This window comes from Macaca nemestrina, chromosome 7, assembly GCF_043159975.1.
Source record: "Macaca nemestrina isolate mMacNem1 chromosome 7, mMacNem.hap1, whole genome shotgun sequence".
In the NCBI taxonomy this organism is placed as follows: Eukaryota; Metazoa; Chordata; class Mammalia; order Primates; family Cercopithecidae; genus Macaca; species Macaca nemestrina.
Window position 1 is genome coordinate 106032414 of NC_092131.1, and position 23230 is coordinate 106055643.

Genomic DNA, 23230 nt, shown 5'->3' on the forward strand with positions numbered 1-23230 from the left:
AACCGCCACACACGGCTTCACCCTTCGCCTGAACCCACCTCTCAGCCAGCTCTCCTAGCTTCAGAACACAGCTTCTGCCTGGCCCCTGGTGGTGGTGTGCCCATAGGGCGTGTCCTCACCCGCAAGGGCCAGGCAGCTGCTGTCTGGGAGAGGCACGACAGGGGCTCAGGAACACAGCCAGGAGGCCGTAGCCACTTCTGAGTGGTCAGTAACAACCAAAAGTGTCACCCTGCAGGGATAATGGTGAGTGGCCTCTTCACTTTATCCGTGCCCAAAACATGTGGGTAAACATCCCGGAAAACCAGGGTATTCCTTCTGGATTTGATGACAAAATGAGATACTACGGGTTGTTTTGTTGCTTTAGTGCCTGAAACACCAAGATCGAGGTGGTGCAGATCACGTCTTTTATACACATCAAGCCTTCTCTCACTGGTTTCACAAATGTTTGTCATCCCTAAAATGAAATGAGAAATACATGCAAAACATGGGTGATACGTGCACGGGATGGGTTTAGAGGGAAACCAGTCTCTGAGGATTACTGGGTGAAGTGCTGATATGCAGGAGCTCTGGGTCCATCCAGGCACTGCCCCTGTGCTGAGCTAAGGTGACCAGACATCTGGTACAGACTGGGCCTTCTTCTAGCATTCCCCATGTATATATGCAGACAGGTCCCCATGTATGGACACAGATCAAGTCCAAAACATCTTCTGTTTGGTTTCGTGTTCCTCCAAATAAAAGGCAGTCAGAGGTTCAGACCTTACTTGGATACACTCTTTCAGCCTTTAGGAATTCCTGACATGTCCAAAACCATCACCTGTACTTACGAGGCCACTACTTTCAGTGTAATCCTGAGTAGGGCCAGCCCAACCTGAGAGTCCTGGGCAGTCACAAATCATGGCCGAAGCAGAGTCTGGGCCTCCTTCCCCACCCTGATACTCAAGATCATCTGTTCCTTCTTGTCCAGGACCTGGGGCCGCCCAGGAGGACTGGACGCTGAGGAGCAGTGGGTGTCCAGTGTAAGAGACTTGTGCACGTGGGGACAGCAGGAGAGGTGAGCTGGCCAGGATCAGGAGGCAGCTGCCTCAGCAGAGAGGAAGAGGGTCAGCAGAAGATCTCTTCACCCTCTGCTGATACTTCTGATGTGGGACCATCTGGAAATGTGAAAACCAAGAATGAAAAAAATTCAGAAAAACTGTTCCTTTCATTGAACTTCCTCCCCAAACCAAAGTCTTCTGTAATGCAAATAGGTGACGGGGGCTTATGGGCAATTGACTCTCTGCACACTGGGGTTTCTGAACAAATTTGGTTAATAAGGTTCTTACTTCACTGTCTAATGCTCCCTTTAACTTTTTTTTTTTTTTTTTTTGAGACGGAGTCTCACGCTGTTGCCCAGGCTGGAGTGCAGTGGCGCGATCTCGGCTCACTGCAAGCTCCGCCTCCCGGGTTCCCGCCATTCTCCTGCCTCAGCCTCCTGAGTAGCTGGGACTACAGGCGCCCGCCACCGCGCCCGGCTAATTTTTTGTATTTTTAGTAGAGATGGGGTTTCACTGTGGTCTCGATCTCCTGACCTTGTGATCCGCCCGCCTCGGCCTCCCAAAGTGCTGGGATTACAGGCTTGAGCCACCGCGCCCGGCCTGCTCCCTTTAACTTTTAATAAGCACTAGAATTTATGAAGAGGCCTGGAAAATGTACATTTTTCTTTAACCTGCCCCACAGAAAGGAGAGATCAATCCTAAAGAGAAGGATTCAGGGGGAAAAGTGGCACATGAACGGGGAGGCATTTAGTAGAATTCAACCGCGGGCTCTGTGGCCGCTGGCACATTAGTTAGCCTCCGTGAGCTTCAGTTTCCTCACTTCCTTTGGGGTTAGCAGTGCCAACTTCATACAGCCATTTGAGAGTTAAATCACCAAATGCTAGCTGTTAGCAATGACTTCTCTAGGCCCAGAAAGGCAAGGAGGACTTGAATTACTTCACTGAGAGGTGAGCTGCAGTTCCTCAACTGGATAATGCCTTGAAAATGAAACCTATGCTTTCTGCTTTTGCACATGTGCCACACAGAGTGGGTTCTTAATGTTTGTTGCATGAGCGCTCTTAGTAAGCGGAGCTGGTGAGAAGGATAGCGGTTTGGCTTCTGAGCATCTGAACTGTACCCTTTTCAACCCTGCCCCATGCCACTAAAATCTACCCTCTCTCAGAATGCACAGACACCATGGCCACAGGGAGAGCAGGTGTGCGTGACTCACCACCAGGCTGAGAGCGGCTGGTTTTGTTCTTCTTTTTTTTCTCCTTCTTTTCCTTTGGCTTAGCTAACCCAAACAGGCGGGTAGAGGCAGAGGTGGACACAGGGGCCTGGCTCTGCCCTTCTGGTCCTTTGTTTGTCTGGCTGGTTGAACTCAGTATGTGAAAAGGCCCCTTATCTTTGTGTGTCCGAGAGATGCTGTTCCTTTTTGGGGACACTGAAAGGTCTGAGTCCAATGACCCTGATTTGGCTATCAAAGGTGCAGATGGCGAGGGGGGCTCCTCAGGACTGGGGAAGAACGATGGGATCCTCATCAGCTTGCTGTGTGGATGGGAAACCTGTACATATTCAAGAGAAGGGTTTCACTTGGAGGCTGTCAGCATCCCTGATGCCTACTCAATAAATCCTGGCTGAATTCAACTGGGTGTGCTGGCTGGGTACTTACCCACCTCTGTAAACTCTACAGAGCTCACTTCTATGGATTGCATAGAGCTCAAAGGTTTCATTAGCTGCCCTCCCCCAAGTAGTATCTATAAACATGTTAAAAATACCGCCTTCAATACTGTTAATACTTTTACTACATACGCAAACACTGGCATCATAAAAAACCGATAGTACCTTTGATGGGGTGATTTAGAAAATAATTCCCATTTCCTGAAGAAAGAAGGAGAGCTGCTTAAGACTGCTCTGCACAGGGATGCAGGGAAGTATTTTAGGGCAAAGAGATTACAGACACCTGTTCAGGTTAGAGGGTAAGTGGAAAAGCCGAGCTTACAACCAAGAATCCTACTCAAAGGTTAAACCAGAGATAAAGAGGATCATCTAATCTGGGTTCTCTTAGCTGCCTGGGAACCCTCCTTTGTCAAAGCACTGATGATTGTATTGGGATGGGGTGGAATCCCTCCTTATGTCATAAAAAGCAACACACAGCATTTGCTGCTCCCCCCTGCCCAATATATTTGGCAACATCTGCCGAAAGCTACAACTGCCCCCTACTCTGGAAGATGTCAGTATAATTTTCTTTCATGGTCCAAGGTCAATCAGTCAAACAAACAGCAACATGATATGCATTTCAAAACACAGGCAGATCTGTGTACACCCAGGCTCTCCATCTGCCACAAGCATCCATATTTTGGAATAACCAAGCAATATCACTGAAATAAGCTCAGGAGTGAGTGTGCTGAATTACCAAAAGCTTTCCAATATAAGCAGCAGCTATAGAGAAAGAAAAGTTTCATCAGCAGTAGAGAGGCAAATCAGGAACTATGCAGAGTGCAGCTGTCTCAACATCCCCAAGCAAGAATATCATCTGTTCACAAGAGGAGTGGCCGCCTCCCCTAGTTGCTGGGATGGGCGTTTCCCTCTGTAACTGCCTCCCACCCATCCTGCCACATGGGTTCTTCCAGCAACTCTGGCTTGACAGCCATTTCCTGCTGCCTCAGGACCACAGGCACCACATGTTCTGGGGGAGCTTTTATTCTTGCTGTGCTTCCCCATTAAGCTACAAGTTCCTTCAGGTCAGGGCCATGCCTGACTTCTAATGTGACACAGAGCAGTGGGGTTGCTCCTAAAATCCTGGATGGCTGATGGCCATTTTCTCAGATACATGGAGGCTCCTCTAGCTGTTGCCAACTCTAAGTATCCATTACTGCCTGGCCAAAATGCCCCAGCACTTCCATTCTCTTCTTCAGTCTCCTAGAGATGCAAAAAGCAGAAAAAGACTTTCTCCCTCTGCCTCTCTTTCAGGGTAAAACAAAGATTCTTTTTGTTTTTTTGAGACAGAGTTGCTCAGGCTGGAGTGCAGTGGCGAGATCTCGGCTCACTGCAATCCCCACCTCCCAGGTTCAAGCCGATTCTCATGCCTCAGACTCCCAAGTAGCTGCGATTATAGGTGTCTGCCACCACACCCGGCTAATTTTTGTATTTTTAGTAGAGATGCGGTTTTGCCATGTTGACCAGGCTGGTCTCAAACTCCTGACCTCAACAGATCCGCCTGCCTTGGCCTCCCAAGGTGCTGGGATTACAGGCGTGAGCCACTGTGTCCAGCTACAAAGATTCTTAAAAACTTTTTTTTTTTTTAGTAGAGACAGTCTCCCTCTGTTGCTCAGGCTGGTCAAGCTACCCTCTCACCTCAGCCTCCTAAAGTGCTGGGATCACAGGCATGAGCCACTGCATCTTGCCAAAAACAGGCTCTATATTTCTGCTCACTTTCTTACTATGCTTAGTACACAGGGGTTCTTAATTAATATCGTTAGGTTGCTCTCGGCAGGGAGTGCCATTACCTGACACAGGTCCCGTTCTGTCTGCCTCTGGCTGAGCCGCTCTGCCTCCCGGCGCAGCTGCTCCTGTTCCCTCTCGAGCTGTTTCTGGGCAGCACGCAGTCGCTCCAGGTCATACTGGTATGTGCCCTTCTTCTGCTGGAGCTCCTCCCGCTCCTTTTCCAGGTCCTGCTGCCCCTGCTGCACCTTCTCCTCGCGCTGGGCCAGAAGGGCCTCCCGTTCCCGCAGCTCCCTCTCACGAGCTTCCCACTCGCGCTCACGCCTGCGCTTCTCCTCGAGGTACTGGGCCTGCTGCTTCTGCAGGTTGGCCAGGTCCTGGCGCTGCTTCTCCAGGCTGCGTTGCTTCTCCTGCTCAATGAGGGAGCTCGGACGGGACAAGGTGCGAGTGAGCGCCCTCTCGCTCAGCACCAGTTTCTGGTCCTCAATGTAGCTGTCCTGCTGCAGCACCACACCCTGAGGAGGCACACGGAGGAGAGCCCTGCAACTCTGGCCAGGATGACAGCCAACTTCTGGATCCCTCCTGACCCCACAGCAGGGGGCACCAGGCACTATGATGGACTAGAACTCTCCCCTCATTTTTCAAGCCCATCTAATAAAAATGCTCCAGGATAATTGCAGGCATTTATCACACAAGAACCTCAAAGGTGCACGAACTCACAGGTTTTTGTCATATCTGGTCACATGCTGTTTGCGGTCACTGGTATTACCTGGGGTACTGTGTGTGTGTGTGTGTTGGAAGTGGGAGAAAGGAATGAGATAGGGCAGATCTTCAAGAAAGGAAGTGAGCAGAATTTGAGGATGTTCCTGGGAAGTCCGAAACGGAAGCTGTATTAGGAAGTCCACTCTATTCAAATGTACAGAGATATGGGATATAGAAACTTTTATAATCATACTTAAGGCTTTCTAAAGTGAAATAATCTCCCAAGTGCATGTTAGCATGCTATGTGATTTGTAGCATGGTTATCAAGCCATGCCTACAGCACACCAGCTCTTCACTAATTCTAGTCCTGGAAGGTCGATGATACTCTACCCACAGCATTCTGTAACTTTCTCACCACGAGAGCCAGTCTTCCCTAGACTGAGGGCCCCATTTACCCATAAACAGCCTACAAACCTCAAAGATCCAAGTCAACAACAGCCCCAAGCTGCTGTTCTTTAGACAAATAAACGCAGGGACGGAAGATGAAGGCACGCACCTGCAGAGTGCTGAGGAGCTCGTGGAGATGAACAATGCTCTGGACAACCTGCTGCCAAAGGAACAAAATGGAAACATTTGTTTCAGGGCTTTATGAATCTCAGAATCCATCACACTAATGTTTACCTGATAAGATGGCTTCTTTAAGATACAACTAAATGCTTGTATCTTTATGAAATATTTTCAAATTGAAAGCACCACAGAAAGTAAGTGAGCACCAGCAGCCAAGAAAAACAAAAGAAGACCAAAGTGACCTGTGTGTAGGAGGAGTATCAGCACAAGTTAAAATGTATTAGAAAGCTTCCAATACTTAAAATGACTAGAATAAAAACAGCATACATCAGTGCAACAGAACAGAAATTTCAGAAACTTCTCATAACAATTTAGCATGTAAGTAGCATTTCAAATCAATGGAAAGAAAAGAATATTCAATTAATTGTTCTGAGAAAATGGCTATATTTCTGAAAAAAATTGAGTTGAGACCTTAGCTAACATTAAAAAAAAAAGGTTCAAATATCTGAAAATGTCAAAGGTGAAAAATAAACCATATTTATGTACAGCCAGGGCAAGACAGCGAGATCCTATTTCAAAAAGAAAAAAAAAAAAGAGCTGGAAGGAACTAGAAGGTTTTCTAATCTTAAAACAGGGAAGGCTTTGCAAACACAGAAGTAATGGAAGAAACCACATGATTTTTTCAAAAATTTCTATGTAAAAATGTAAAATTAAAATTAAAAGGCAAAGGACTAACAGAAATTCAAATGGAAAAATCTTTGATTTAAAAAAGGCTCTCATAGAACATTATGACAAAAAAATACCCTAGTAGAAAAATAGGCCAGGAACACAAACCAGCTAATTTGCAGAAGAAATATAAATGGCCAATAGCATTTATATGTCATATTAAAAATGACTCAATCTTATTTGAAATCAAATAAATGCAAAATAAAATAAATGACCCAAACTTATCAAACGAACAAAAACTTAGTAAGAATAATACTCAATGTTGGTAAAGATGAAAATGGGCACTTGTATGTCTAATGGGTAGTGCCAAGCACTGCAAAACCTTCGTTCAATAGCATTTTGGCATATCTGGGAAATAATCAGAGAGCTGTGAAACAATGTATGTACAAAGATGTTCTTAGCTCACTGCTTTAAAAGCAAAACGTAGAAAAACAGTTAACTATCAGAAGGATTAAGAAAATTATGGTACACAATAATATGAAGCTGTTCAACAGCATGCTTTGTAAAAATATGCCTTGGGGAAATGCTTTTAATGCATATTAAGAGGGAAAAAAAGCAAGATATGAAGCTCTAGGAAGTATTGATACAAATTATGTAAAACTTTTTATACTATTCATACATATACAACTCGGATATGTTATGTAGAAGGCTGGAAATATAAACACCAAACATTTAACAGTAGCTACTTTCCAGTGGTGGGATGTTTATTATTAAGTAACTTATGTTACTTATCTACCATGAACATGTATTCCTCTTACAATACTTAAGTCATTTAAAAACAAAACACAAAAATCTTAATTACCAGGCTTAGCTCTTCTGAGAAAATTTTTTACCCCTTATTTTCTTTATTTTTATTTTTTGAGACGGAGACGGAGTTTCACTCTCGTCCAGGCAGGAGTGCAGTGGTGCAATCTTGGCCCACTGCAATCTCCGCCTCCCAGGTTCAAGTGATTCTCCTGCCTCAGCCTCCTGAGTAGCTGGGATTACAGGCGCCCATCACCACGCCTGGCTAATTTTTTGTATTTTTAGTAGAGACAGGGTTTCACCATGTTAGCCAGGCTAGTCTTGAACTCCTGACTTCAAGGGATCCACCCGCCTCGGTCTCCCAAAGTGTTAGGACTACAGGAGTGAGCCACCAAGACTGGCCCCCCTTATTTTATCCTTAATAAGCAGAGAGAAGTAACTGAAGAACCTGCCGACTCTAGCTAAGCATTTATAGTGTCTAATCCATACTGGAATGTCTGAAAAACAAATGGGTCTTCTACTATTTCTTACCCTGATTCTTCTAACTAAATATAGGGGGGAAATTTTGCCATAAAGCAAAATCAAGGCCAGGAGCAATGACTCATGCCTGTAACCCCAGCACTTTGGGAGGCTGAGGCGGGCAGATAAACTGAGGTCAGGAGTTCGAGACCAGCCTGGGCAACATGGTGAAACCCCGTCTCGACTAAAAATACAAAAAAATCAGCCTGGTGCGGTAGTGCGGGCCTGTAGTCCCAGCTACTCTGGAGGCCGAGGCAGGAGAATTGCTTGAACCTGGGAGGCGGAGGCTGCAGTGAGCTAATTTTCAAGCAGCAGATCCAGAGAGCAAGTAGCTTCCATAAGCTCAAGTTTGTCATTTAAAGATAAGCACACTGAAGGATTCCTTCAGGACTCCACTGTATTTAGACTTCTGTGGCAACAAATATAAAACAATATCCTTCTGTATTTTAGGTGGAAAATGGAAAGATTCCCCTTAAAATTTCAAAATAAAGTTCCTTGGAGACTTAATGTACGTTAAAAGCAAGCACAAGAAAAAGAAGAAACACAATCAAAATGCTTGAGAAGTATACTCTAAAAAGCAACTATCATGTATCTGCTTCTAGTCTGCTTACAAAGTCAAATACTCAGAATTAATTTTGGAGATGGCAGTAATCTGAAGATTATGTCACAACGAGTCAGGGGGGCGGTGCACGCGGGATGGGCATCCTTCCAGAAGGACACCAAGGCTGCTTCACAGATAAGACACATATTAAGTCTAAAGCAATACTCAGAGAAGATATGGCTGGGCGTGGTGGCTCAGGCCTGTAATCCCAGCACTTTGGGAGGCCCAGGTGGGCAGACTGCCTGAGGTCAGGAGTTCAAGATCAGCCCAGCCAACATGACAAAACCTCGTCTCTACTAAAAATACAAAAAATTAGTCAGGTGTGGTGGTGTATGCCTGTAATCCCAGCTACTTGGGAGGCCGAGGCAGGAGAATCGCTTGAATCTGGGAGATGGAGGTTGCAGTGAGCCGAGATTGCACCATTGTACTCCAGCCTGGACAACAGAGCAAGATCCGTCTCCCCCCCCGAAAAAAGATGATGATATAACTTGAGTACTTGAAGGATAAGAAATTACTGTGTCAAATTACAAGTTAAATGCCCATGTTCCAGACCTGTGGCTCTTAGTATCAGGCTTGTGATAGAAAAGGCTGCTATGAATTCTACTCAGTGTGCTTAGACCAAAGGAAACCATCACGGGGATTTTGCGGGCCCTACTTAGAGAAAGCTGATTAAAAGCAGGAAGTGCTGGGTAAGGTGGCTCATGTCTGTCATCCCAGCACCTTGGGAGGCTGAGGCAGGTGGATTGCTTGTGTCCAGGAGTTTGAGACCAGCCTGGGCAACACGGCAAAACCCTGTCTCTACAAAAAATACAAAAGTTAGCCGGGCATGGTGGCACGCATGCCTATAGTCCCAGCTACTCTGGAGGATTGCCTGAGCCTGGGAGGTAGAGGTTGCAGTGAGCTGGGTGATACAGGGAGAGTGAGACCCCATCTCAAAAAAAAAAAAAAAAAAAAAAAAGCAGCAAAAGGCTTCCTTAAGGACAGAGAATCAAAGGCCATCTTAGCAGGCAATTCTCTAAGTGGCAAAATTCCAAGACGGTGCCCCTAGGACCAAAAAAAGGGGAAAGGTCAAGGAAACTGACAACTGTATTGTTTACATGTACAGATGACAGCCAGCAGTTAGCCTCTTTGTAACAGCAAAAAGAAAAAAAAGGAACAAAGAATATTCCTAACTTGACAATGGTAACAAACACATATTTTCTTAAATAGCTCATAATGTCCTTACCTCACTGTTTCTTTTAAGCATAAATACCAGGTTAGCGTTTCCACCCTATGAAACAAAAACCATACATATAAAAAATGAAGATCTTGATGCAAAAATGACATACAGTGTGTTTCTGTTAGGCTATAGCTTTCCATTTTCTTTCTTTCCTACCACAGCCTCTCACTAAGGTACTGAAGGTTTAACGTTGAACTATTTATCACTGACACCTTGTAAGAAGGTCAGGTCAGTTTGGAGCACCTGAAACAAACCTCCTAATGAAACTGGTCCTGCCAGGACCATGGTCGATTTATGAATGTAAACACACCACCCTAAGCCAGTGAGACCACCAGCCAATAATGTGGAATTCTTAACTGTACTGTTTGTTTTAAAAATGTGATTTTCCCTGAAAATAATTTTATTAAAAGCAGCAATTCAGGCATCCAAAACAACATCAAAGTGAAATAATTTCAAAGGTTATGAATTCAGAGGAAAGTGCCAAGGAGGTTCATAGTGTATTTTAAAGAGAAATACCTTTTTTAGGCCACTATCTGATTCCGTTCTCCTAAGATCTTGGCCATCATCTCCCTCTTCCTTCTCGCCTCCTAAACAAAAAATAGGTTTTTTTTTTTTTTTTTAAATTTTAAAGTTGTGAAACAGATTAGCGAAGGAAAGAATATCATATAGGTATCTTGGGGAGGTAGTATTTCTGAATCCTACTGATGCCCCCAGAAAGAGGGAGCAGCTTGGTGGCAGCTAAGTGATTACTAATAATTTTATGGATGCAGAAGAGCTGGAAGCAGGAACATGTATTATTACTCTTTTAGCTGATATCTTAGGAAAATCTTTTTTGTTACTCAAAATGAATATGAGTCTGATTGGCAGGCTCTTGAGTGTCTTAAGATCTCACTAAGAAATTTACTGATTGAATGGGAGCGGAGATGTAGCTACTAAAGTACAATGTAGCTACTAAAGTACAAATCATTTTGAGTTGTGTGGGACAGTCAAGGATTGCCTATAAAAGCTCATGACTTCGCATCGTTTACCTTTTGAAGCATTCATCTGATGGCTGTCAAATCCTCCAAAGGTTTCTGCTCTCCGGGGCAGGGAAACAGGACCGACCGCACCTTCTTGCTCAATGGGGCTGCTGACAGTTGGCCCAAGTGTGCCTCCCAGATTTCCACTCACCAAGCCCTGAAGGATCTCCACTGGAATAAAGGAAACATGCAAAGCTGACATCTTATCTTTCAATGAGGAGAAAACAAGTTCACAGTATACATGATATGTACAAAGAGCATGATTGGAAATTTCCAAAGAGTGACTGGGTGAGTTCCTTTGCTCAGAGAAGGGTCTCAGCTCAGGGTATGTGTTTTGGTTGGACTCTACTAGAAATTTAGAGATGAGACTTTCCACTTTATATACAAGAGGCTAGGAAATTTGAAAGTGTACAGGGAAGGCAGAGTAATTTACTAGAAGTTACATGGCTTCTGGAATCATATCCAAAGCAGCCAGAAGATATTCCTTGGAAAGTAAGATGGACTGATTTGAGAACAGCAAGTAAAACAGTCAGGGTTTCTGGCTTCGCTAATATGGAGTGAGTTCAAGGGGCTAGAGTAGTCTAAGAATTTGCATCTCAACTCTGGCCCGCTAGGGTTCTTTTCTAGGGTATGGCTCACAGAAAGAAGAAAGTGGAGAAAATGGAATAAAAGTTAAACAGGAGAAAAAGAGATAAAGAAAAAGAAGGGCCAGGTGGAATAAGGGAGGGAACCAATAGCAGGAAATCTGATAAGACAAGCCATGTTAAAAAAGAAAACCTACACAAAAATGATAGACGAGTCCTATGGTGTGAGAAAATCTATATGAACCTGTAAACTTAAGACACTAATTTCACATAAAAATGAGCAATAGAAAATACTGAAGTCAAATCTCATATAAAGGGAAAACACAGGTGGAGAAAACACAGGGTCTAACTTCTCTACAGATAATAAAAGCACATCAGAAAGACATGTGCATAAAATAAGTGAGCAAAACACATTCTTGCCTCAGCCTCCCGAGGAGCTGGGACTACAGGCGCACGTCACCACACCCAGCTAATTTTTGTATTTTTAGTAGGGATGGGGTTTCACCATGTGGGCCAGGCTGGTCTTGAACTCCTGACCACCCGCCTTGGCCTCCCAAAGTGCTGGGATTATAGAAATGAGCCACTGCGCCCGGCCCCATCAAACATGCTTCAATTTATGAGTCCATAATAAAAACTATGGGTCATTTTCAGAAGATGTTCATGGTCTTAAAAACTGGTAAATAAATAGAGGGGAAAAATAATCAAGCGTTTATCCTTTTATCTTTTCTTATATGTCACGAAAAAAGAGACAACTAAATTTATGCCCTCTCAATGAAAGAACACACTATAAGGGCACAATTTACCAAAGAGATCAAGTCTGAGTGATTAATTAAGCCTCTGAGAATCCAGCTGCAAATCTGAAGGAAACAGAGGACAGAACTGTATGAATAAAATCCAAACTGTGGGAAACTCTCTAAGTCAAAAAGCTCATATTGTTCAAAGATAAATTATATGGGGGAAAAAAAAGATGGTGAGGGGAACTGTAAATTAAGAATTTTAAGATGCATATCAAAAAAACATAAGCAAAGTAGGCCGGGCACGGTGGCTCAAGCCTATAATCCCAGCACTTGAGAGGCCGAGACGGGTGGATCATGAGGTCAGGAGATCGAGACCATCCTGGAAAACACGGTGGAATCCCCCTCTCTACTAAAAAATAATAATAAAAAAAAAAACTAGCTGGGCGAGGTGGCGGGCGCTTGTAGTCCCAGCTACTCGGGAGGCTGAGGCAGGAGAATGGCGTAAACCTGGGAGGCGAAGCTTGCAGTGAGCTGAGATCCGGCCACTACACTCCAGCCTGGGTGACAGAGCAAGACTCCGTCTCAAAAAAAAAAAAAAAAAAAAAAAAAGCAAACTAAACTATAATGTTTAGGAGTAGGCACTTAAGTCATAAAGATATATAAGTAAGTGATTAACGGCCAGGCGTGGTGGCTCATGCCTATAATATCAGTTCTTTGAGAGGCCAAGGTGGGTGGATCACTTGAGGTCAAGAGTTTGAGACCAGCTTGGCCAACATGGTGAAACCCTGTCTCTATGAAAAATACAAAAATTAGCTGGGTGTGGTGGTGCACACCTGTAGTCCCAGCTACTTGGAAGGCTGAGGCAGGAGAATCACTTGAACCCAGGATGGGGAGGCTGCAGTGAGCTGAGATTGTACCACTGCACTCCAGCCTGGGAAACAGAGCAGCAAGATCCTGCCAAAAAAAAAAAAAAAAAAAAAAAAAAGGCATAAATGATTAATTTAAAAAAAGGCCAGAACAACTGCTCCTTTTGAAAGGAGGGAGGTATGATGGGGACAGGGCACGTGGACGAAGGCACTTCAGGGTGTCTGGCCACATTTAATTTCTTGATGTGGGTAGTGGTTAAAAGGATATTCACCTGATTATTTACTATAGTGAAGTATTTGTTTTGGGTAATTTTCTGCATTTGTGCGGCTTTATTTTAACGTAAAAAAGTAAAAACTGGCAGATAATATTAGAGTGTAAACCACTCTGGGAGGAGATGAAGGGAGGCAATGTTGAATGTTAATTACCCTCATTTATTGCACTTTTCATTAAAGGTCCTCCTTTGAGAGCGTCTTCTGTGTTGGAGCGGAAGAGAACTCTAGGGCTATGTGTCGGGGAGCAATCCTCTGGGAGGGGGGTGCTGCACTCAGCCATGTCCCGGAAAATCATCTCCTTCTCTTCCAACAAGAGTAGGATTTGTTGGTCCTTCTGTTGAAGTTGTTCTGCAGGATGGAGAAAATGATCTGTGATTTGATTGGCGTTTAGTATTACGAGATGACTAAGACATGAGCACCACCTTGTGGTAATTTATGGAAAGTGACAAGACAGGACACCCCACCCACTGCCCTTTCTTTTTCATCATGACAGCAATATTGTTTCTGTTCTGTGATTTCTATCTGGAAAACCATTCTGGATCTTTCTGGCGAGGAAATTGTGACATAACAAGTTTGCACTTTGCTTCCACTCCCTTGTCCCCTGTTTACTTCTCAGCCCACTACTCTCTAGCTTCTGTCCACTCTGCAACTGGTTTCCCAGCTCAACTTCACGATTGAATCCAATGAGGTCTTTTAGGTTGTTTTTTTCAGCATTGATGATTACTTCCTCCTTTAAAACATGTTTCCTTCTTTAACTTAGGACACTGGTTCTCTTCCTACCATTCTTTCTCAGGACACTTTACTGATCTGCCATCTGCAATGGAATCTCTTATCTGGGCTCCTGGCTTCTGTCTCAGCTCCATCCTGAGAGCTGTCTTCTTCTTTTTTTTTTTTGAGACAGAGTTTCGCTCTTGTTGCCCAGATTGGAGTGCAATGGCACACTCTCGGCTCACTGCAACCTCCACCTCCTGGGTTCAAGCAATTAAGCGATTCTCCTGCCTCAGCCTCCTGAGGAGCTGAGATTACAGGCATGTGCCATCACCCCTGGCTAATTCTGTATTTTTAGTAGAGATGGGGTTTCACCATGTTGGCCAGGCTGGTCTCAAACTCCCAACCTCAGGTGATCTGCCTGCCTTGGCCTCCCAAAGTGCTGTGATTACAGGTGTGAGCCACTGCACCTGGTCTGAGCTGTCTTCTTTACCTTACCCACTTTCCTCTTGAGGATCTCATTCATCCCCATGGCTTCAATTACCTTCTATATGCTGATAATTCATTAAAAAAAAAAAAAAATCAAAAGTCCTCCCTTTCTTAGCAGCAGACCATGGGGCCCAAGTGGCCACCTCTACTGAGATGCTTTGTTCTCAGCATGTGAGAAACCAATCTTTTCTCTAGCCCATCACCTCCTCCCTTTAGTGTGGAATCTCTTTCTCAGTCAACAACTCTTCATCTTCCAGGTCACCTGATTTGGAAACCTGTGAGAAATTCTTTCTCCTCACTCTGTCCCACCACCAACTGACCAGACTTTTTTTTTTTTGAGAGTCTCACTCAGTCACCCAGGGTGGAGTGCAGTGGCACTATCTCGGCTCACTGAAACCTCTGCCACCCGGGTTCAAGCGATTCTCCTGCCTCAGCCTCCCAAAGTAGCTGGGATTACAGGCACGCACCACCACGTCCGGCTAATTTTTGTATTTTTAGTAGAGATGGGGTTTCGCCACGTTGGTCAGGCTGGTCTCCAACTCCTGACCCTTGTGATCTGCCCACTGCGGCCTCCCAAAGTGCTGGGATTACAGGCGTGAGCCACCAAGCCTGGCCAACTGGCCAGATTTTAATGACCTTATTTCCTACTCACATCTGTTCCCTCTCCAGCTCATTTTCACTTAACCTATCCTAACAGTCTTCCAAATGGTCTTTCTACTCCCAGTCGCTTCCCATTCCCTCAAGCAACTCTTCTAACTAGCTTCAACATGTTTATTTTTATTTATTTATTTTTTTTTTTGAGACGGAGTCTCGCTCTGTCGCCCAGGCTGGAGCGCAGTGGCGCGATCTCGGCTCACTGCAAGCTCCGTCTCCCGGGTTCACGCCATTCTCCTGCCTCAGCCTCCCGAGTAGCTGGGACTACAGGCGCCCACAACCGCGCCCGGCTAATTTTTTGTATTTTTAGTAGAGACAGGGTTTCACCGTGGTCTCGATCTCCTGACCTTGTGATCCGCCCGCCTCGGCCTCCCAGAGTGCTGGGATTACAGGCGTGAGCCACCGCGCCCAGCCACTTCAACATGTTTAAAAAAAAAATCTTTTTTTTTCCTTTTTTTAAAAAATTACATCAGTCCCTTGTTGCCTTTTTAATACCTGGTGCTTTTCCAGCTTAAGCTCCCATCCCTTAGCCCTGACCCTCCAAACACACCAAACCTGTCATTCCTTGGCAGACATGTCAAGTCCTTTTTCACCTTTGCACATAACTACTCTTGTGTGCTGAGATAATTTTTTTCAGATGTAGCTCATGCACCAGCTTCTCTGTGAGACTTACTAGACGCAGGATGAGCAGATCCCACATATGTTAATCGTGCCTGTGGTCTAATAAATCACTGTGTGGCCCATCGTTGAGGTATGTCTCCCCTGCTAGGGTGTGAGCTTCTCAAGGGAAAGGGCTCTTTTTAAGGAATCTTTGCATCTGTTGTACCTAGCAGTATGCCTAGCCAGGTACTTAACAAAATTTAAAGAAGGAAGATTTTTATCCTTGTCATCCTAATCATGGGCCAATAAATCTGCTGTAACTCTGGCTCTGGTCTAAATCTGTCCATATTTTTAATTTTCCCCTCAGTGAGACTCAATGCTTTCATTTGTATGGCTTTAAGACCTAACCAAACTCCTTAGATGCTTACATTTATTTAACTCTAAGCCTTATTTTGACCCAAAGCATAGTCTTTACTTAGAAACATTCGATAAGCCACTGGCAAAGAGAAAAGAGCACCAGGCTTTGCTAAGACAGGGAACAGAATTCTGGCTTAACCATTAACTACACGTGTAACCCTGCGTAGCTTGTCCTTTGTGGGCCTCGACTGTCTCATCTGCACAACGGGGATTAGAATGCCTGTGTTGTAGGGACACTGACAAGACTACACAAAACAGTCAGCACTCAATAAACAGGGGTCAAACATAGATCGATACATACCCTTCTCCCAAAACTTCACCTCGCAACTCATTTGTGAACTGCAGATAAGTGATAACGCTAGGGACTGGTGGGAGGATTAAATCAGATTAACTGGAGAATTCTTTTCCCCAAATTCTCTCCTTGTTTTAATTTTAGATGTGACTACAAATTTTGGCAAATTCATCTGTGACAAAGTACAGAGAATGTCATGAGGTTTGAGAACACTGATCCTGAGTTAAGAGAATCAATATTCTCTTGATCCAGTATTGGACACATCCTTACAGTCATTCTTTACCAGGACCCATGTCAGCCTGGACTTGGTTTCTCTTTTGTTAACAGCTATTCGTTTCACTGCCTTCAAGTGCCTTCTGGGGCAGCTTTAGAACTGAGGGCAAACCCATCCTCTAAAATCCACCAGCAGTCTTCTGCAACTGCAGACATTCCAGACAAGGGGCTTGGACCACTCCCAATGCCTCACCTTTTAATTCTCGGGCTTTGGTGTCCAACATTTTCTTTTCTTCCTCATTCTCACTAGGAATTCCTTCATCTTCATCTCTGTTCCTAATACAACCCAAACAAGACAGAACAAAAAGTTCCTAAGATGTCGATTACTCTGGTCACAGTACAGCCTATTATGAAAACACACAGAGACATCAGGAGGGCTGGGAAGGGTGGGGCCTGGTGGTTAACTTACAGGGTGTTGATTGTGTCCTGAATGATCTGAATCCAGCTGTTTCGTTCCTCTTTGGAGCTGGCATGGACTTCTACCATCTCTGGATCTTTCATCCCCATGCTGATCAGGAATAAACCTCTCTCCTCGTGTGCCACTTCTCTCACAATCAGTTTCTTTAAAGAGATCACTGTTGACTTCTGGTCCTGGAAAAAGGGAAGAGGGCAAATAAAAGATACATATACAATATTCTAACTCTTAAGGACAGCTTAAATCTAAGGTAAGACTAGATGCTGTTAAAAAAGCACACAGTTTGAAAAACAATGGCTGCTTTAGGATAAAGAGAAATATCTCATTTCATTCAGATTTTAACAAAGATTTTTCAAAAGGGAAATAGTAATTTATGGCTCTAAAGGTTCCAGTCATGTTTTCTACATGATGAATCTTTCCAGGTTCCCCAAAGAATCCAGTCAGCAATATTATACATGAGCATCATTTATGGGCTCACATGTGAGAAATACTCCAGTGACAGGTTTCTTCATAGGTCAAATAGTCAGATGTCCAAGACACTAAAAGAAGACTGTGATGAAACAGAGTAATAATTTTTGGGGAAGAGGGGATGCCAGAAAATTGTGAGGGCGTGTGGGAAATTACTCAGAGGAATTTGTCCTGAGCCATTTAATTTTAAGAGGGCTGGGGAGAGCAATAATATAGTGCTTACATTCCATAACTAACCTAGATGCTTATAATGCTATTACAAAAATAACAATTCAGCTTACCAATGAGGCAAAGATGTACTTCTGGTCTTTTTCTTGAAGGAAAACTAAAATGTCAGTGAGAAGAACTGCTTGAACCTCTGGAAAATGGAAATGGGAGAAGGGAAGATACAACAATGACTACTTAATAGTTACCACAGTCAGAAGGCTTTTTATTGAAGGTGCAATACATACACCCCCATAAGGGCAAACTATGATCTGAGATCACACTCCTCCAAAGCAACAGTTTTACAGTTCTCCAGGATTCACATCTGGTCACCAGATTTTTAGCAGCATTTTAAAATGGGATTTATCACCAAAGCCTTGTTTTGGAAAAGTTTAAGTACTCAGTCCTAGAAAGATATATCCCATAAGACAAGAGTTTAAGAATAAAATACTTTTAAGAATAAAGCTGAAAAGCTGGACTTGTACAGAAGTTAAACAGCAACACAGAGCAGGATACTCCAAAAAATACTCAGGTTGCAATATTTTTTGACTTCTGATTACACTAATGGGAAAGGTGTGGGGCAGGAGAGAGCAATGCTGCCCAAATATGAAGTATAGAAATATCTAAGTCTAATGAAAAGATGTCTGTCTTCCACACCCTCAAAAGAACAAAGAGTGGCCACACAGGCACCTTCTAGTCTTACAGGTACATGTGAATATAGGGCTCTTTCCTCAGCTCCATATGCAATAGTCAACTTAAACTCTTGCTCTGACTAATCCTCTAGGAGTAGGTAGTAACATTTTCCACTAGTCTCTTGAGGATGGTTTGATGTCTCTGGAGTTGAGTCTATATCGAGCTGGCAGGCTGGCCCCTATGTAACATCTTCACTGTGGAAAGTGAAGTCCACGATTCCCTGGGAAAGGATGAAACTGACTTATACAGTTCATGCCCCACCTTTTCTTCTACCTTTGCTGCAACTGGAATCCCCTTTTTGTGGAATTCACTGCAAAGCTATGAAGAAAACAGAAGCAAGGACATCTAATTCCTAGGGAGGTCTAATTTTTTTAGGCTAAACTACTGCAATTTTCTGTGTACTGCCATCAGTTATGAAAAAGTTTTTTTTTTTTTTTAAGTTTACTTTTAAATAATTCAGGTGCCTGCACCCTCTCCCTCCCCCCAAATAAGTGAGACACAAATTTTAACTTCATTGAATCTTGAAGTTTATACGATCAGTGTCAGTGGATCAGAAAAAAACAATCCCACCCATTTTTTTTTTTTTTTTTTTTTGAGACGGAGTCTCACTCTGTTGCCCAGGCTGGAGTGCAGTGGCCGGATCTCAGCTCACTGCAAGCTCCGCCTCCCGGGTTTACGCCATTCTCCTGCCTCAGCCTCCCTGGTAGCTGGGACTACAGGCACCCGCCACCTTGCCCGGCTAGTTTTTTGTATTTTTTAGTAGAGACGGGGTTTCACCAGGTTAGCCAGGATGGTCTCGATCTCCTGACCTCGTGATCCGCCCGTCTCGGCCTCCCAAAGTGCTGGGATTACAGGCTCGAGCCACCGCGCCCGGCCAATCCCACCCCTTTCAAAGAGTACCTAACATAGTACTGGCTGTACTTGGCATGAATTCACTTGGGGGTGAAAATGACTAAACACCAACTCCTATCTCTACTGGAGGCATTCTAGGCCACAAAACCTATCATTCTGCCATGGCTTGACCACAACTTTATTCCAACAGCTGGGATCTACTAGTTTTTATTTTGGACATAAATAAATTGCTATGTAAAGGAAAGAATAAAGCGCTGGCTCCAGGCAGCAGCAGCTCTAGGAAATTCAGGCCTTTACAAGAAAAGGCAGGTATTTCTGAACTGCAAGCCTGCTTAGAAGTCTCAAAGAGAGCTAGGGCTCTCGCAACATCACAGAATATTAGGACTGGAGGGAAGGAGCCTTAGTTTGAGTTTATCACAGAACAATGAAATACACAGCCAGTTGGTGGTGGGAAAGGAGATTTCTTTCTCTGAATCTTTTCTGCCCTTCTTTTTCATGTCTTCTGTTACAGTGCAGGCCCAGATGAGCTCTTCCCCAAAGCACTGCACAGTCTCTTGATTTATCTGTCACCAGTCTCTCTTCACTCCAGCTGCACTCTAAACTGCCCCTAGTGGTTATACTGAAAAACCACCTCATGTAGTATCCCTTTCCTGCTTGCCGTTCTCCTTTTTGAACCCATTCTTTGCCCCCCTCCCTCATCAATAGTATCAACTGTTAACTCCTCAGTCTGGAGAATGCACCTCATCACAACCTGGCCTCTCTCATTTCTTTGGGCTAGTTTCCCGTCACTCCCCCATCATTCACTCTGCTCTCTGTTTGAGAGTCCCGGGTGTCCACTCTTCCCTGGACGTGCCACATCCTTTCAACTCGATGCTTCCACTTTCTCTTCCTTAGTGGGGGGAGCACTTTCTCCTTACGTACCAGGTACCTTCCTTGTCATCCTTCAAGACTTGACTCTAATGCTATTCCTCTTGCTTTCTCCTCCATCCAGCACACATCACACTGTAGAGCAGGTACCTCTTTCCAAGGCTCTTCATTTTGATTTCAACTTCTAAGCAGGGTGTCCTGCTTTATTCATTGTTGAAACCAGTTGATTGCCTGGAACTTCTTTACTATTTGTTCTAAGCATGGGTATTTCCGACAGCAGTTACCTACATCATCACTTACACCTCAGAAACGAAAGCAGCACACATTTCCTCCACCTTCTTTCTATACTGGTGAGGCTGACAGCACTGGCCTAGCCTGCTTCAATGTCCTCAGCTCACTGAGGCCAGGGTGAAGGGGTGGGTATAACTCAAGGCTATTGGTGTAACACATAGACCCATGGAGTATAGGTTTGATGAAAACAAACAAACAAAATCAAATGTACAGATAAATTAAAAAACAAGCCTCACAGCTTCATTAACTTGACATGGCTGACCATTTGAAATGTAAAAATTAAAACCAAATGGAAAATGGGCATCTTTATGATTTCTTTTGTTTTAAAGATATATGTATATCATAAAATATAATAATAAATCTAACTGATGTGGGTTAAACTTAACTTTCTATTAGGTGTCTGGAGCTGCAAATTCCTCTAACATCGCTGTGAACAAGCCTGTGAACCTCTAACATCGCTTGTGAACAAGTGATGTGTTTTGAATTCACAGATTCTGTGAAACCGTCGCTGATTGTGTCTCCCTCCTTGTGAGTTTTGCCATAGACTCCAATTCCAACCTGGCTGTCCATCTCTTGTAGGGGAATACACCTTCCTTGACAGCTTGCATATGTGCACTCATCTTATGCTTTGCTTTGTTTTTTTAAAATCTTATTTTCCATTTTCCCTGACTGCATCATTTCTTTGTCATCTTGCTCTATTTTGTATGATTTTGTAGGCCATCACAAACCATTTTTGATATAAGATTATGAAGAACTAAATGCTTGTTGCTCCCGGGTGGTGTTTGGAGATGGGCTCTCTGAGAAAAAAATCTGGTAGTGAATTTCCAACAAAAGCACTTGGATTTTGCCTGTTGTACCTAGGCACACACTTAGACAAAAGAGCCAAGCCTTACCTTTCAACCTTCCTGCTGCATTCTTCAGAAACACACTCCCATCACGTACAAGCTTCTTCCGTTTCAAATCTTCCTTGGCAAACATCTGACCACTCTTCATCCTCATGATTGACTTGCTATCTGTCTTTGTATAAATCTCATTGAGACGCACTTTCTTTTCATAACTTGCCACTTTGCTGTCTACAGCTCCAATCACATCCTTCACCAGGCTCAAGGACTGTGCTAGATCTTCCTGCTCCACTTCATTGTCTTGGAAGGAAAGAATAATTCTGCTTTTTATGGCTCCTTTTGGACCAGGGAAGAAGCAAGGGAATCCTGACTTCTCACTCCATATCATCTTTTCCCTTGTGACTATGCTATCAGAGGGAAGCCAACACGTCAGAGGTCATGTGCCTATCCCTCTTGCTGTCATAAGTTTGATTCTAAAAAAAGCCAGAAGTTTTCAATGATTTAAATAATATGCAATCATATGTTGTGCTCTAAAATAAAAGGAACTAAAGACTTCTAGGACGAAGGTAGTAGCAGGAAGAGCAACCAAGTTTTTTAAATTTGTATCTTTGTGTTACTTAATGTAACTTCTGGGAAGAACTGGTGGAAATTATCTCCCAGCCTAGTGATAAGACAATAGTGTTCAGGTCATTGAACTCTGGATGGAATCAATGTGGTCCCTTTCCTTCTTGCTATCATCCACCCTAAGTCTGGTAACATAACAGTCCAAATTTTCATTCAAGAAAATTATTTTCAAGATAAAACACAAGGTCTCTTTTAGACCTACTAGAGCATGAAACAGCACTTCCATGGGGCCTCCAGTACTACCGGCCACAGAGGAAACAGTCCATTGCCATACAAGACTGGGTTAGAAAGGAGACTTACCTTTGGTACACTGCAATATTCTTTGGAATAAAACTGGGTACTTGGTAATCCGCTGAGTTACAAGCAATATGCACTCTGGAATTCCAAGCCTTCTAACAACTGAACTGCTCATCTTCTTCTGCAAGGGAGTAAACAGACTGTGAGGAATCACATGAAAAAGGCTCTAGTGAAAGCCGACAGGGACACATTGCTCTCAACAATGACGGGGTTTTCATGTTTCTTATCAATACCTTTACAAAGGCTTGAAAACGCTTATCCTTGGCATAAAGGTCTTTGAAGTAGTTTACAGACTGGTTATGTTGCCCACAAAACTTGCCGTACGTCTTCTTTAAACGTTCTGCATTCTCACCTGAAAACTGCAGAGAAAAGAGAACAGAAGTCATGCCATGGGGCACCAAACTCGTAATGCCATTTTGTAAAATGTTTCCAGTCTACTTGTAAAAGTCAAAAGTGCTTCCTCATAAATTTGCCCAAAAGAATGAAATGGTGCAGCAGCTTTGGAAAGCAGTCTGGCAGTTACTCAAGAGGTTCAACTTTAAATAGGCAGACTATATGGCATATGGATTAAATCTCAATAAAGCTGTTATACAGATTTGAAAAACAACAAAAAATTACAGAAATTTTATGTACTGTGCACATAGGAAATGTAAAATGTATTCTAACTTCTATTTGTCATAAACAGTAATAAAACAATGAGATTCAGTAGGAGTTTTTCATGAGACAATCTTAAATACCTGACCTTGATAAGTTAGACAGACATCACAAACAGCCCTCATTACCTAGGGATCTGTTTGTACTACTTACTTCATGAAGGCCAGTAGTCCTAATAATTCCACAAGGCCCTTAAATCATTCCCAAATGTGTGCAATCTCAATGGTTCATCTGAACGTATGTTCACTTTGTGGTAAATCAATGAATTTCTGTATGCAGTTCATAAAATACATGCTAAGCATTGATTTCCATGTACTAAAAACCTCCAGAGGCAACACAAATTGATCCTTACCAAAAAACTGGAAAGAAGGATTAGGGTAGCTTTTCCCTTCACCATTTACCAATGGAAGAGCTGAGACAGTAAGTTATCTGCTCATATGACAAAGCAAATGTCCCAAAGGTTGATCCTAGCACTGGCAGCACACAGAACCAGCAAATGGAAACTACAGGTTAAACGGTGAATTCTAGCATCAAAGATCTTACTACGGGTTGTACACAAGTGCGAGGAGGTACAAA

The 23230-nt window shown here is 43.5% G+C and overlaps 1 protein-coding gene across 15 annotated transcripts in view; it reads right to left on the reverse strand.

Moving 5' to 3' along the window:
- Positions 1–347: 347 nt before the first annotated feature.
- LOC105488365 (A-kinase anchoring protein 13) overlaps positions 348–23230 on the reverse strand; it is a 356595-nt gene continuing 333712 nt past the window's right edge. For 14 of the 15 annotated variants that reach the window (XM_011752355.3, XM_071100751.1, XM_011752360.3 and 11 more), the window contains 14 exons: positions 22234–22359; positions 22004–22121; positions 21131–21379; positions 17612–17688; positions 16857–17038; positions 16641–16723; positions 13168–13362; positions 10564–10725; positions 10052–10122; positions 9542–9586; positions 5716–5766; positions 4523–4972; positions 2245–2578; positions 348–1151 (listed from right to left, as the gene is read on the reverse strand). In XM_011752355.3, the coding sequence (XP_011750657.2) occupies positions 1102–1151; positions 2245–2578; positions 4523–4972; positions 5716–5766; positions 9542–9586; positions 10052–10122; positions 10564–10725; positions 13168–13362; positions 16641–16723; positions 16857–17038; positions 17612–17688; positions 21131–21379; positions 22004–22121; positions 22234–22359 (2193 nt within the window). In that variant the 3' untranslated portion in view covers positions 348–1101. The remainder of the gene's footprint in view (positions 1152–2244; positions 2579–4522; positions 4973–5715; positions 5767–9541; positions 9587–10051; positions 10123–10563; positions 10726–13167; positions 13363–16640; positions 16724–16856; positions 17039–17611; positions 17689–21130; positions 21380–22003; positions 22122–22233; positions 22360–23230) is intronic. The other variant, XM_071100744.1, reaches the window with a different exon arrangement.